The sequence below is a fragment of the Eulemur rufifrons genome, chromosome 2, assembly GCF_041146395.1.
Source record: "Eulemur rufifrons isolate Redbay chromosome 2, OSU_ERuf_1, whole genome shotgun sequence".
Taxonomy (NCBI): domain Eukaryota; kingdom Metazoa; phylum Chordata; class Mammalia; order Primates; family Lemuridae; genus Eulemur; species Eulemur rufifrons.
The window spans coordinates 95,569,274-95,584,173 of record NC_090984.1 but is presented as its reverse complement, the minus strand read 5'-3'; the positions used below and the strand labels follow the sequence as shown (position 1 = coordinate 95,584,173).

Genomic DNA, 14,900 nt, shown 5'->3' with positions numbered 1-14,900 from the left:
TTGTTAAACAGCATTTCTGGTTCCATAGGTCTGGGATACAGACTAAGAATTTATATTTCTAGTAAGTTCCCAGGTGATGCTTATGCTGCTCTATACTTTGAGAACCACTGTTTTAGAATTTAGACCAAAAGTAAACTTCAATTATCAAGGCACAACCTTAAAAAACAAATGCTCACATTTTAGAAACTATGTGATTTATAATCTCTAAAATGATGATTTATACTTTAAGAATAAATGATTACTACTATCAATAATAGCAAGCCAGATTCTGAGTTATCAGTAATAAGAGTTCTCCAAACTTCTTTGATCACATACTCCAACCAACCAAAGAAACCAAACAAAAAAAATTTAGTATGATCCTCCAATATGTGCATAGTTTTTATATACAAACTATTTTACTAATATGTTCTATATAGTATAAAACATACACAAAATAGAAATTAAAAATGAATAAAAGATTACAAACTTTAAAATATTTTCATATTTATTATTCATACAAAAGGTCTTTTCACTCTCCTAAAAACATCATTTTTAGTGGAGCAATGGTAATAAAAATTTTTTTAATTGTGTTTTTTTATTGTCCTCAAGGTATAGGGTTAAAAAATTGTATTTTTTTAAATAATGATTTAAATATTTTGTAATTCAGTGACTGAAATGTCAAGTCCTACGTTCTGCTTATTTCAGTACTTAATTGTAACGGCTGCATAGCTAAGAAAGGGATAATTGCAAAGATGTGAGGACTGAAATTAAAGAAATATGTCATTTATTAGACTTAACTAAATCACTATGTTCATTTTTAAATAGCTTCCATTAATTATGCAAAACTTGTTGTATTTTCACTAATAAATTTCTATCTTCTCTCATGTCAATAAATTGTTCTTGCAGATTAGTCCAAAGATTTTGCCTTTCAACAAGTGGTTTTAAACCAATGGATTTTTAACAAGTGGTTTAAAAATCTACTGAGACTCTCTTTTTTTAAATTACATTTATTTATTTTTACTGAAGCACAGCAATTCTTCAGCAAAGCACACTATCAACAGTTTGATGAATTTCTATGAAGATATTAATGTGTAACCTGATATGTGGCAGGGTTTTTTTGTTTTGTTTTACTATTTTTTAATTGATAAGTAATAATTATATATATTCATGGGGGTACAATGTGATGTTTTGATATATGTATATAGTACATTGTGGAATAATTAAATCAAGCCGATTAATATATCTGTCACCTCACATACTCATCATTTTTGTGGTGCAAACATTTAAAATCTACTCTTTTGGCAATTTTGAAATATGCAACACATTATTAACTATAGTAACCAAGCTGTACAATCAACCACTAACACTTATGCCTCCTGTCTAACTGAAACTTTGTATCCTTTAATCAATATCTCCCTTGTCCCCATCCCCTCACCCCATTGACTGAAACTTTTTATCTGGAAGATTTTTCAGAGTATACAAAATATTGTTCCAAATTTGTTTTATTTTTTAAAGATGGGGCCTTGCTATGTTGCCCAGGCTGAAACACAGTGACTATTCATAGGCGCAATCATAGAACACTACAAACTTGAACTCCTGGGCTCAAGCAATCCTCTTGCCTCAGCCTCCTGAGTAGCTGGTACTACAGGTACACCCCACTGTGCCTGGCTCCAAGTCTTAAGAGCGTAGATAGGAAAGTTTTCATATGACACACACATCTTTGACAACAAAAATCACACGATAAAAGAAATATTTCCAAACAGTGATTTTAAAAACACTCTGTGTTTTTATCTCTGCCTTTAAAAAAACTGTTACTTTCTCACTTATTGTTAAATCACCTTTACATTGAAGAGATAGAGTAAAAGTGTTCGATTGATTGGTTGGTTGATTTTAATTTTGCAATGTAGCATATTACATAGCCACTTGTCATACAAGAAGCATCAGCAAATTTGATATACCTTGTTGTTTCATTTTAAAAAATGCTTTACCCATCTTTTAAGTTCAACAACTCTTTTATAATCTTTGCTGTGAGATAACCAGAGAAGCTCTGTGATTTAAATGATTTTCATGGTTACTCATCATCTCATTATAGAGCATCATAGAGATTCTATACCGGTCAGATTTTTATAAAAATTAACATTAATAACATCCTGAAGTACTCTTTGCACATCTGATAGCAACTTCTGTGTTATTATAGATTACCTAACGATGATGCAACAGAAAAGTTGAAGGAATTTTATAGGGACCATCCATATACCCACCACCAAGGCTCTGTATTTATAACTTTCATTATATTTATTATATTATACTATTACTACATCATATTATATGATTGATCCATTCACCAATCCATCCTAGGTTTTTTTTTTTTGCATTTCAAAGTAAGTCAAAGACATCAATATACTTTCCCCTAACAGTTCAACATGCATATCATTAACCAAAAAAGAACCATACACGTGATTCTTTTTCTTTTGAAGTAAATTTTACACAGAATGAAATACACAAATCATTAAGTCCACCATTTCATAAATTCCAACAAATACATATACATATGCAATCTAAACTCCTAAAAAGTTAAAACATTACCATTATCCCAGGAAATTCCTTCATATATTAATACATTGTTTTATATTCACAAAGTCATTTATTTTTGAGAATATATCTTCCCTAATAAGCTTGATTTTAATGGCACAGAAAAATTAGTTCTTTGTGTATTTTAGTATTGAAACAAAACATAGGTACTATGATAATTAGGCCATGTTAGAAATATCTGTGCTTTAAATATACAGCATCCTCCTACATTTAATAGTTAGTTTTAATTCTTGATGCTTCAAATCATCTTCAATGATTTCTATACATCTTCTGCAAGCATTTGTTCACAAAAGAATCCAACCAAGTTGTTGCCATGCTGTTTCCTATGTATTATTTCATCCATTTTACTGTGACAGGAAGGACAAATTTGCCCCCAACGTTACTAATAAATGTATTTGATCTTTTGCTGTTAAGAAAACCCCAAAAAAACCTTTCAAATATCCATCACTAACTTTCGTAAAATTTTTCTAGATATTGAATTATGTATCACATGACTTTAAAATGTCACTGAAAAAATTCTGTAAGTTTGTCTTCCTGTCCTACATGTTTGCTAATTATGATGGCTTCCCATATCATTAGCCAGTATTTAGAGGGACAAAGTAACAGAGTTCCATTGTTAATAATGGATATAATTCCATATATCAAATTGTCTTCTTTATAATTTCAAGGCTTTTTGGATGTCTTCTCAGATGGGATTATCTTGTCATTAATTTTTATTTCATTACCCATATGAGAATTATCAGTTCTGACCTATATGTGTATGTCTTTCACTTTAGCTCCCATTATTAGTACTCTCTTCAACCTACAGTTTCTTTGCAGGAATCTTTTTATGCTATTGGTCTGTTTTGTGAGATTTGATTTAGTTAAATTCATAAATATGCCTAACTAGGTACATGTAGACTTACAATTCATCCCAAAATGTTGAGAATAAAGGTACAAGCAAGAGGCCTCAATCACCCTCTGCGTCCTTTCTTCATGGATCATAACTGATACATGATGGTCTGACACACAGACCAAGTAAGGATGCCAGTGTAAACCCATAGATTAAATGTTAATAAGGTAAATTTCATTTGTTAGATTGAAATACCAATAAAAGTTCTAATATTTTCTTCCCACAACCTAATGGACTGTCTTACATACCTTGCTTTGGACAATGCTAGTTTAAAGGGCCCCCGACACTTGGAAAATGGACCTTTTATCATTAGCAAAGATAACATGGATCAAATTCATCATGAGGTATCAGAACAAGGAAACTTCTTTCGGTAAAAGTTAAAAATGGATCTTGAAAATGAACAAATGCTTATTCTTCACAGTGCTAGCTAGCAGAGGAATAGGAACTGTCCCTTCTATATACCTACGTGTCAGGTTTTCAGTATGTTTTCAGATTTAATGATTTTAAAACTGTTAAATGCTTTGTGATTTTTAGTAGAAAAGTGAAACAAGCCAAGATTTTAATTAAGATGATATATGTGAAAATATTCAGTAAAGTATCAAGTACCTTGAAATTATAAGGTATTAATTTACTATTTCATCTTTAAAGAAAACATGTAAAAAAATCTGAGAATTTAAACAAGTGTAACTGGCATTTTCCTTACTTATTTTTATGTATTCATTCAGCATAGTCTTGGAGAAAGTAGAACATCATGTGAATAACAGTAAGAGACTTCTGGGTTTGTTTGGTTAATTTTTTTATTTTAGGGGCTTGAGTTTGGACAATAGCATTTACTTTAAATTATAATATTAATAACTAATTTCTAATTCTTTAGCAATCTCAGATCTTCATAAATCTCTTCCCTCTCTTCCTAGCCTCAAAAAAATAAATAAATAAATAATATCATATGCAGTTTTATGGGCTGCCTAGAGTTAAATTTCATTATTTTTGGGGGTTTACTTAGTGGGTAAAAACATTTCAACAGTAATAAATTTTACTTCAGATAGTTTAGCTCTGAATTGTAGCACCCAAACCACAAAATTTCAAGTTGTTTTCGGCTCTCAGCTTCAGCCCCAATGGTGGTTAGAAACAGAAAACATGCCAAACCAGAAGAGTCTAAGTTATTTGCTTCTTGGAAACTCAGAGTGAATACAACATTTACACACAGAAAACATCAGTAAAACATAATTAGCTTCATATAGTTAGAGGTGAAGTTTATCAAAACTACCTGAGAAATGTAAAAGGACTGAAAAGAAACTACTAGTGAAGATCACTCAGACATCAACAAGGAAGCAACTATTAATAATTGGTTTGAAGAGGAAAGAGAATTATCTCCAAGAAAAGAAAGTGTAATTGTACTAAAGTAAAAATGAATCCTACTCATTGTAATATTAAATTAGATTACACAGTTGAGATAATGTGAGACCAAGACCTGTTAGGACCTAGAATCTTATTAACTCTCCCCACATTCAAGACGAGGGAAACAGGACAAGGTAATCTGCAAAGCCAACACCTGACAGAAGAAAATTTATGGACTGCCTGACTCTTTTCTGAGATAAGAGAGCATCAGGAAACTTCATAACATTATTTTAATGATCTCCAGCATCTAACTACTTGTCTCCATTTGCTCAATAATTGTGTACAAATATGAGTAGGTCTTCAGACCTACAAAATTCATTCTAATAACAACTCTCTCACTTTAGGAGGCTGAAGCAGTAGGATCACTCAAGGCCAGGAGTTGGAGACCAGCCTGAGCAATACAGCAAGACCCTGTATCTACAAAAAAATTAAAAAATTAGCTGGCCGGAGTGTCGTGCGCCTGTAGTACCAGTTACATGGGAGGCTGAGGCAGGAGGATCACATGAGCCCGGGAGTTTGAGTTTGCTGTGAGCTATGATGACATCACTGGACTCCAGCCCAGGCAACAGAGCGAGACCCTGTCTCAAAAAAAATAAAAACAAAAAACCTCTCTAAATCCTAAAACCTAAACCAAAAAAAAAAAAAAAGCAAAGAATCTCAAAAAGGCCAGATTGTACTTTGGCTTGTGAAAGAAACTTTGCTCTTAAATTACTTTACATTAACATGTGGAAGAGTACTGATAGCTGCTGTTTTGGAAGTGAACAGGAAGGGAGAGAGAAAGAGGAAGTGGGGAACGGAACAGAAAAAAAGCAAGGGGACCTGGAAATGACAAGTACCCCAAGTTGCACCATTAAGAAAAATCAAGCAGTATCAAGGGATGTAATCATTCATATTACACCATTTACTGAACACATGCCATTAAAAAGACCCTAGGAAACCATCATGGAGAAGAATGTTTATTTCTCCAATCTACCACATATGCTAAACTCCTGTATTTGAACAGAGACCTGGTTATCTTGCCTTTCAAAACAATGAACAGGATAAACAAATCATGTGAGCATATTATACTCAAGGAACGCCCATTTGAAGTCTCTCCCTAGTCTTTGTGCTGCTGTTCTGCCTGTGGGGCCAAACTGAATCTAACTGCAGCCTGAAGGAGATAAGACTCACCTTCGCTGTCCTGTCTACCTGCAGACTGTGGTCAAGAAAAATAAATGTTTTTCTGCTGTTGTCAGCAGCCAAAATAGACTAACAAAGCATTTATGTCTTAAATTGCACTGTTTCATGCATTCCTATTACATGCCTGGTGCTCACAGGCATTTGAATTTACAACCCCTGCCTTATTATTTCCTGTGATTATGGAGCCCACAGCCAATCCTGCCAATGAGAGAGAAAAAGAACTACAATATTAATTTTTACAAGGAAACATGAGGGCCTGGCATGATGGCTCACGCCTGTAACGCTAGCACTCTGGGAGGCCAAGGCGGGTGGATCCCTTGAGCTCAGGAGTTAGAGACCAGCCTGAGCAAGAGCGAGACCTCGTCTCTACTAAAAATAGAAAGAAATTATCTGGACAACTAAAAATATGTAGAAAAAATTAGCCGGGCATGGTGGCGCATGCCTGTAGTCCCAGCTACTCAGGAGGCTGAGGCAGGAGGATTGCTTGAGCCCAGGAGTTTGAGGTTGCTGTGAGCTAGGCTGACACCATGGCACTCTACCCTGGGCAACAGAGCAAGACTCTGTCTCAAAAAAAAAAAAAAAAAAGAATTGATAGTCCAGAAATAAATCCTCATGTTTATGATCAATTTACTTTTGACAAAGATACCAAGATAATTAAATAAGGAAAAGTTAAGTCTTTTCCTCATTGATGCTGGGACAGTTAGGTATTCACATGTAAAAAAAAAAAAAAAAAAAATCCCATCAGGCCTTTACCTCAAAGCATACACAAAAATTAACTCAAAATAGATCATAGGGCCGGGCGCGGTGGCTCACGCCTGTAATCCTAGCACTCTGGGAGGCCGAGGTGGGCGGATCGTTTGAGCTCAGGAGTTCGAGACCAGCCTGAGCAAGAGCGAGACCCCATCTCTACTAAAAATAGAAAGAAATTATATGGACAGCTAAAAAATATATATAGAAAAAATTAGCCGGGCATGGTGGTGCATGCCTGTAGTCCCAGCTACTCAGGAGGCTGAGACAAGAGGATCGCTTGAGCTCAGGAGTTTGAGGTTGCTGTGAGCTAGGCTGACGCCACAGCACTCACTCTAGCCTGGGCAACAGAGTGAGACTCTGTCTCAAAAGAAAAAAAAAAAATAGATCATAGACCTAAATGTAAATCTATTAAATAAAAATATAAAACTTCTCAAGAAAACATAGCAAAAAATTTCATGCCCTTGGCTAGGCAAAGAGTTCTTACAGATGACACCAAAAGCACAATCTACAATAGAAAAAAATTGATAAAAAATGGACTGCATTAACATTAAAAACTTTTACCCTTCAAAAGCTACCGTTAAGAAAATAAAGAGGCAAGCCACAGACTGGGAGAAAATATTTTCAAATCATGTATCTGATAAAAGACTTGTATGCAGAATATATGAAGAACGTTAACAACTCAATAACAAGAAAACAACCAAGTAAAAAAAATGGGCAAAATATTTAAATAGACATTTCAGCAAAGAAAATATAGCAATGGCTAATAAACACATGAATAAATGCTCAATATCATTAGTCATTGGGAAAATGCAAATTAAAACCACAATGAAATATCACTACATACTCACTAGACGAGCTAAAATCATAAAGATAAACAATACCCAGTGTTGTGGGTGAGGATGTGGAGAAACAAACCACCATGCATTACCGGTGAAAATGTAAAATGGTATAGCCACCTTGGAAACTAGTCTGGCAGATTCTTAAAAAGTTAAACATACATCTATTATATGATCTAGTTATTCCACTCCTAGGACTCTACCCCATAAATATGTACAATTATTATGTGTCAAAAATAATAATAATGAAAGCAAAAATACCTTTATTTTTTTTAATAGAAGGTAAACTGTACTCAGCTGAAAAACCCAAAAAGATTGAGGAGGCTCCCTGTAGCTAGAACAGAAGTAAAGAAGTTGCCACTAACAAGCAGTCAGGGTATTTATATTCCAAGTCAGACAAGCAGATCACAACAAAACACCTAAAAGGATTGAAACTTCCGCTTGGAATTAGAAAGAATTAATAAAAGCTAAATGTAAAAATATTGAAAATTATTCTAACACTTAAAAAATAGAAAGATTTGCTAGTTAATCTTAAGTTAAATTTTTTGGTATTTAAATAAGTTTATAACTATAGATCACTGTTGTCAAAAACCTTATTTGAGCTGGTCCAACTTGAGCCCAAAAAGATTATGTAAGGTATTATGATTCTGGCACCACCTGGTGGCAGTATACTGCAACAGCAAGGGTGAGGGGTTGGTTTGTTTTTAATTAACTCATTTACCAACTATTTAATAGGTATCTACTAGGCATAGCTCACACACACCTTTAAATCTCTCTTAGAAGAAAGGAAATAAAAATAATAAGGTATAGTATCAAAAACAGGATCTCTATCTTCAAGGGAAAAAAATCTACAGTTAAATTATGACTACCAGAATGCAAGAAAAGAGTCTGTTCTTGTAGAGAGGTTTGCTGAAAGTATCCATGCTCCTAGAACCTTCAGGCACGAAGTCCTCAGGCGTGTATTAGTAAACAAAGTCTATCAAGTCACCACATCCATAAGCAGTTTTCAAAGTTTTAAAATATCTTCAGATCCTTGACACATCTTCCTTCAAAAGGTGGAGCCTAATTTCCTTTTCCCAGAATGTGGGCTAGACTTAACTCACTTCTAATGATGAGAATGTGACAGAAGCAATGGTATGTAACTTCCAAAGCTAGGTCATCAAAGACACCCTCTTGCCTTCTTTGGGACCATTCCCCCTGGGGGAAGTCAGCCATCACGTCAGGAGACTCAAGCAGTCTGTGGGGAGCCCAGTTGGGGAGGAACTGTGGCCTCCTGCCCACAACCAGCACCAACTTGCCAGTCATGTAAGTGAGTCCCTTGGAAACTGATCCTCCATCCCCAAACAAGTTTCAGATAACTGCATCCCTTGCCAACATTGCTAAGCTAAGCTACTCACAAAGAAACTGAGAAATAATAAATGTTTATTGTTGTTTTAATCCACTTAGTTTTGGGATAGTTTGTTATGCAACAATATTAACTAACCCAACAACCAATGACTTCCTAGACCAAACTGTATGTATAACAAAAGTAAAATTAGCTCACTTTAGTTTAGTTATAATTTGCTCATATGTTAATAAAATTTCAAATCTTCATTTCTGATTTATAAATAATAATTTTTTAATTTCCCCAAATTGTTTCATAATACTATTTCATAATATTTATCACTTTCTATGTTACTTCAAAGAAACAGCAACCTAAGCAAATTTAGTCAACAAAGTTTTTTTTTAACACCTTTGTTTGCAGAGCTATATACCAAGTACTCAGTGGGGAACCATACTCTTGAAGTGCTTACAATTTAATTCAGATTAATGTTCAAGAAATAATTTATGTCTTCAAAGTAAACTCTTTTTCCTGGCTCTGAAGGTATGAAAAGTTTTTCCTTTACCTCTGTGAGGGATCCACAAGCCACACCACCATGCAAGGCTTCATCCAAAGCAGAAAGCGTAGTAGGTAAGAACCCTGGTGAGACATCAGCAGACATTTGTGTCTTCATCCCATAAGCCTGAAGAAGAAAATATTAAGTTCTTTTCAACCTCCATATCTATTCAAAAACAGGAACCAACTCCAGTTCCCTAGATTTTAGCAGCTGTACCCCCAATCCGTCCTTTTTCCCTCTATTATTTATTTGTTCAACAAATATTTACTCTGTGCCAGGGACCATGCCAGACTGTGGGAATATGACATAACAGATAGTCCTATAACAAACCAGGGACCATGAAATTAGGACTAGAAACTAGGCAACTACAACAAAATTAATAAGAGATACTGTACTAGAGAAAGCGGAGACACAGAAAGCAGTCTACCTGATCTGGATTCTGTGATCCAGGAAGTCTTCATGGAAGAGCAGGATGTCTCAGCTAAAATCTGAAATTGCTATTAGATTAGAAAAGGAAAGGTGAATGTTCCCTCCAAAGAGGAACAGAACGTACAAAGAAAGGTCAAAAAGCAGGAAGAAATAGAAACTAACAAAAACTGCAAAAAATAAACAGTTCATTTAGAATGGTTGAAAGATGGACTGTGGGTGCCATACAGCAGGCAATGTGGCTGGAGAAGTAAGCAGGGGCTTAATCACAAAGAGCTTTGTTGGAGTTTGGAGTTTATGCTGTGAGCAGAAAGGAGTGATATGATCAAGTTATCATTTCAAACTCAGGTTGGCTGGTGAAGAATAGCTTGAAGAAATGTGGTAGAATGAAAAATGACCCACCCAGAAGACAGCCACATCAAATCCTTAGAATCTATCTGTGAATGTTACTGTATTTGCAAAAAGGGTCTTTGCAGAAATGATTGAATTAAAGACTTTACGACAAAGAGATAATCATGGATTATCCAAGTAGGCCCTAAATACTATCACAAGTATCCTTATAAGAGAGAAGCAGAGGGAGGTTTCAATATACAGAAGAAAAGGTGATGTGAGATGGAACAGAGAAAAGTGGCCACAAGCCAAGGAATGCCAACAGCTACTAAAAGCTGGAAGAGGCAAAGAATGGATTATCCTCTAGAGCCTCTGGATAGCGCACAGCTCTGCCTACACCATAACTTCCAACCTCTGGCCTCTAGAACTATAAGGGAATAAATTTCTGTTGTTTGAACCCACCTACTTTGTAGTAATTTGTGTTACAGTTGTCCCAGGAAACTAATACAACAAATTATCATTTCAAAGAGATACTCAGGTTGGTTTGTGAATAACAGCTTGAAGGTGAGTAATACTGAAAGCTGGGAGATCTGTCAGGAAGATACAGCAATCATTCTGAAGAAGAATAATGGTGTCTAGAAGTGGATAATAGTGGGGTAAAAATTCTGGGACTAGCAGCTATCTCTAAAGCCAGGTACACAGTACTGTAATCGCCCCTTATCCACAGTTTTGCTTTCTACATACTATTTTAACTTTCTATCTTTTCCCATAAAACAAAGAGAGCTGTTCAAAGCAATGAAATCAATGATAAAGCCAATACTAGTGGTGATTCTTAACTCCAATTGTAATTCTCTTCTGACTATCCTGTCTTCAAGGTATTTTCTTTAGATCACAACCTAAATCTGAACAAAAGAAAATATCTGCTGTTCAAATATTTCATTTGTTGTTTTCAGAAGTTTCCAATGACACTAACATTCCTTCCTTATTTCCTTCTTCAGAGAATCGCACCTTATTTTATTGCTCAGTGGTTACCAAATTTCAATACAAGATAATAAGGTAAATAATTTACAGTTCCCATAAGTAAATACATTTGCAAAGCATTCAATGGACTTTTAGGCAACTCTTATTCTGAGAAAACAAGATCTTTTCTATCATACCCCAAACCGACATTTTGAAAAGCTATAGTCATGACACAGAAAGTGTGACAAAATAGTACAAAAGACTATTTTGTTTTAAAAGACTTCAACTTTTTTCAAGAGTAAGGATACATTTTTAAATGTCGTTTATTCAATCAATAAGCAAGCAGAGGGCAAGGCAGGGTGGCTCACACCTGAAATCCTAGCACTTTAAGAGGCCAGGGAGGTAGGACTTCATAACGTGTCAGGAGTTTGAGACCAGCTTAGGCAACATAGCAAGACCTCACCTCTACAAAACAAATTTTTCAAAAATTAGCTAGGCATGATGACACACACCTATAGTCCTAGCTACTCAGGAGGCTGAGGGAGGAGGACCACTTGAACCCAAGAGTTTGAGGTTAAAGTGAGCTATGATCATGCCACAGCACTCTAGCATGGGTGACAGAGCGAGGGACCCTATCTCTAAAAATAAATAAATAATTAAATAAATTTTTAAGGCCGGGCGCGGTGGCTCACGCCTGTGATCGCTCAAGGTCAGGAGTTCGAGACCAGCCTGAGCAAGAGCGAGACCCCGTCTCTACTAAAAATAGAAAGAAATTATATGGACAACTAAAATATATATAGAAAAAATTAGCCGGGCATGGTGGTGCATGCCTGTAGTCCCAGCTACTCGGGAGGCTGAGGCACTAGGATCGCTTAAGCCCAGGAGTTTGAGGTTGCTGTGAGCTAGGCTGACGCCACGGCACTCACTCTAGCCAGGGCAACAAAGCGAGACTCTGTCTCAAAAAATAAACAAATAAATAAATAAATAAATTTAAAAAAATTTTTTTTAAATAAGCAAGTGTAAGTACAATTATGTGTACTTTATGATGTAGAGTAAAAGATGATAGTAAAGGTCAGTATTGCAGAGAAAAAGGGGCATTCTAAAATTAAGAGTATATTATGATTTAACCATGAGGCCCTCAAATCCTACCCAATCAATCAACAGAGAAAGATGACATTTTGAAATATCACTATCAGCAACAGAAAAAAATAAAAACTTCCTGTTGCTCCCTAATTCCTATATTTGGGAATTGTCTCCCATGAGTTTACAAACTACATAAATTTTTCACATATAATCCCATTAAAGAACTAACTCTATGATAGGAGACTCAATATTTTTGAGGTACTTATCTCTATTTTTGCAATTGTCTCATCCCCAAAAAGATTTTAAATGAGATAAATAATCATTTCATAACCAAATCATAATAAAAAATATACCGTTTGCATCTGTGGGGCACAAGCCCTGCTAACCATACACAGAAGTTCATGGACACCACAATAACTCAGGCCAGTCATCTTCATAAGCTCCAGTGGGGAAAGACATAAAAAGTCCTAAAGTGACATAAAAAGAATATTTTAAACATATATGTGTAACAAAAATACTGGAATTAAAAGGAAACTTTCAATTGATACTGTTCATATGTAGATAAAAGTGTAATTTTTTGCAGATCAAAGATTTATGCATTCTTTATTTTCCCCCTAACTAAGCCTTAACTAAAAGATATGATCTTATCTTCTAAATATCCAGTTTAGTTGGCATATAACAGAGGACACACCGAATAACATCACATAGCAGCAGCATCCAATCCAGGTGTATATAAGCACTGCACCTGGTGCCAAAAAAAGTTTGGATACAAATATATGCCCAAAAAGTATCTGGTTGAAATAGGTTTCTTTCTAAGATAGGAGATCACTCTAAGACAGTATTTGATAATTGAGAAAGAATATAACTGATTATGGAATGAAATATTAAATTTCATACTTTTAAGAACATTTCAAAGTACAAACATGAAGATTATTTAATGTTATACATTTAATAACAGAGGAACCAAAGATATCTTTAACATACAAAGCAATTCAAAAAAATTGTAGCATGATCTGAAAATCTGTCTTATTAAGGATAAAATCCTAAGATAAAACCTTAAATCTCATTTACCCTTCCAAGAAGGATTTGTTTCACTATTGTGCTTAAAAATGCAACATCTGCTTTATACGTTTCTCAGGCTGCATCAATATGAAATTATCCATTTTGAATACCATCTCATTTGAGTCATATTTCTCATGTAACTACAAAATTTATTTTAAGTGGATAAAACTTCTCTAGAACCCCCCAAAAATGACACAGGTTTACTTTACCTTACTCATGACCATTCTCCCCACAAAACGCAAAAATATTGAATTTGGGTAAATGAAATCACAATTGGAAATGCACCCCAGGTGACTTGTTATTTAAAATTAGTCTATGCTCTGGGAGGCCGAGGCGGGAGGATCACTCAAGGTCAGGAGTTCGAGACAAGCCTGAGCAAGAGAGAGACCCCGTCACTACCAAAAAAAATAGAAAAAATTATCTGGACAGCTAAAAATAAATAGAAAAAATTATCTGGGCATGGTGGCACATGCCTGTAGTCCCAGCTACTCGGGAGGCTGAGGCAGGAGGATTGCTTGCGCCCAGGAGTTAGAGGTTGCTGTGAGCTAGGCTGACGCCACGGCACTCTAGCCCAGGCAACACAGTGAGACTGTCTCAAAAAAATAAATAAATAAATAAATAAAAAATAAAATTAGTCTACGGAAAAGCACCATCATTAATATATTTTTATAAACTTAAGTTTTCATATTTCAGGTTTAAGGTTTAATTAAGGCATACTTAATTAATATAGAAAATTTTTCAGTGAAAAAATTTAAATGACTTTTACCTGACAGGTAACAATCTGATGTCTGCTCAGACGGTCACACAGCTCTTGTGATAAGCCCACTCGTCTTAGTTTTCTGCTAGCCATGCCTCCAGATCCAGCAGAGAAAAGAACTTGAAAAAACATCAGAAAGTAACATAAGTGATAGTGGATGGGCTTTCCAAACACTCTACAAAATAAAACATTCTTCAAGCTTTTCCACATGCAAAATGAAATATATAGTTTTTTTAATATTACTAAGAAAATAAAGAAAGGCTATATAATCTTTTTAAATGCTTAAATAGGAGAGACAATTTTTTGTCAAACATGCACACAGAGAAACCAGGCACCCTCAGAATGTGCATTTCATACAATTCTTTGATACTCACTAAATGAATATAATACCACTTCACATTTATATAGCCTTTTAAGATTTTCAATACATTTATAAATTTTATTCAGATATGTAATTAACCTTCAAGGCAGATTTAGAAACAGAACTCCTTAAAAAGTCTTTATTTCATTGTACTGTAACAATAAGAGCTAAATTTATTGAGCACCTACTATATCCCAGGCACTTTTCCAAGTTTTACCTAAATTATCACATTTAATCTTCTCAACAGCCCTACAAGGAAATTAGATTGTTGGCTCCTCTTTCACATGTGGGAAACTAAAACCTACAAAAGTTAGCTAGTCTATTGCCACCAGAAAATGGAAATTGTGGATCCAAAATTTTAACCCAAGCAGTCTGACTCTGAAACCTACCCTCTTAACCATTACAATCTACTGCAAGT

The 14,900-nt window shown here is 34.9% G+C and overlaps 1 protein-coding gene across 2 annotated transcripts in view; it reads right to left on the bottom strand.

Annotated features, from left to right (window-relative positions):
• Positions 1-14,900, bottom strand: part of RAD51B (RAD51 paralog B) — a 725,590-nt gene that overhangs the window by 708,223 nt on the left and 2,467 nt on the right. For both annotated transcript variants that reach the window (XM_069465070.1, XM_069465069.1), the window contains exons 2-4: positions 14,131-14,216; positions 12,656-12,769; positions 9,513-9,629 (exon numbers count right to left, since the gene is read on the bottom strand). In XM_069465070.1, coding sequence (XP_069321171.1) covers positions 9,513-9,629; positions 12,656-12,769; positions 14,131-14,214 — 315 coding nt within the window. In that variant the 5' untranslated portion in view covers positions 14,215-14,216. The remainder of the gene's footprint in view (positions 1-9,512; positions 9,630-12,655; positions 12,770-14,130; positions 14,217-14,900) is intronic.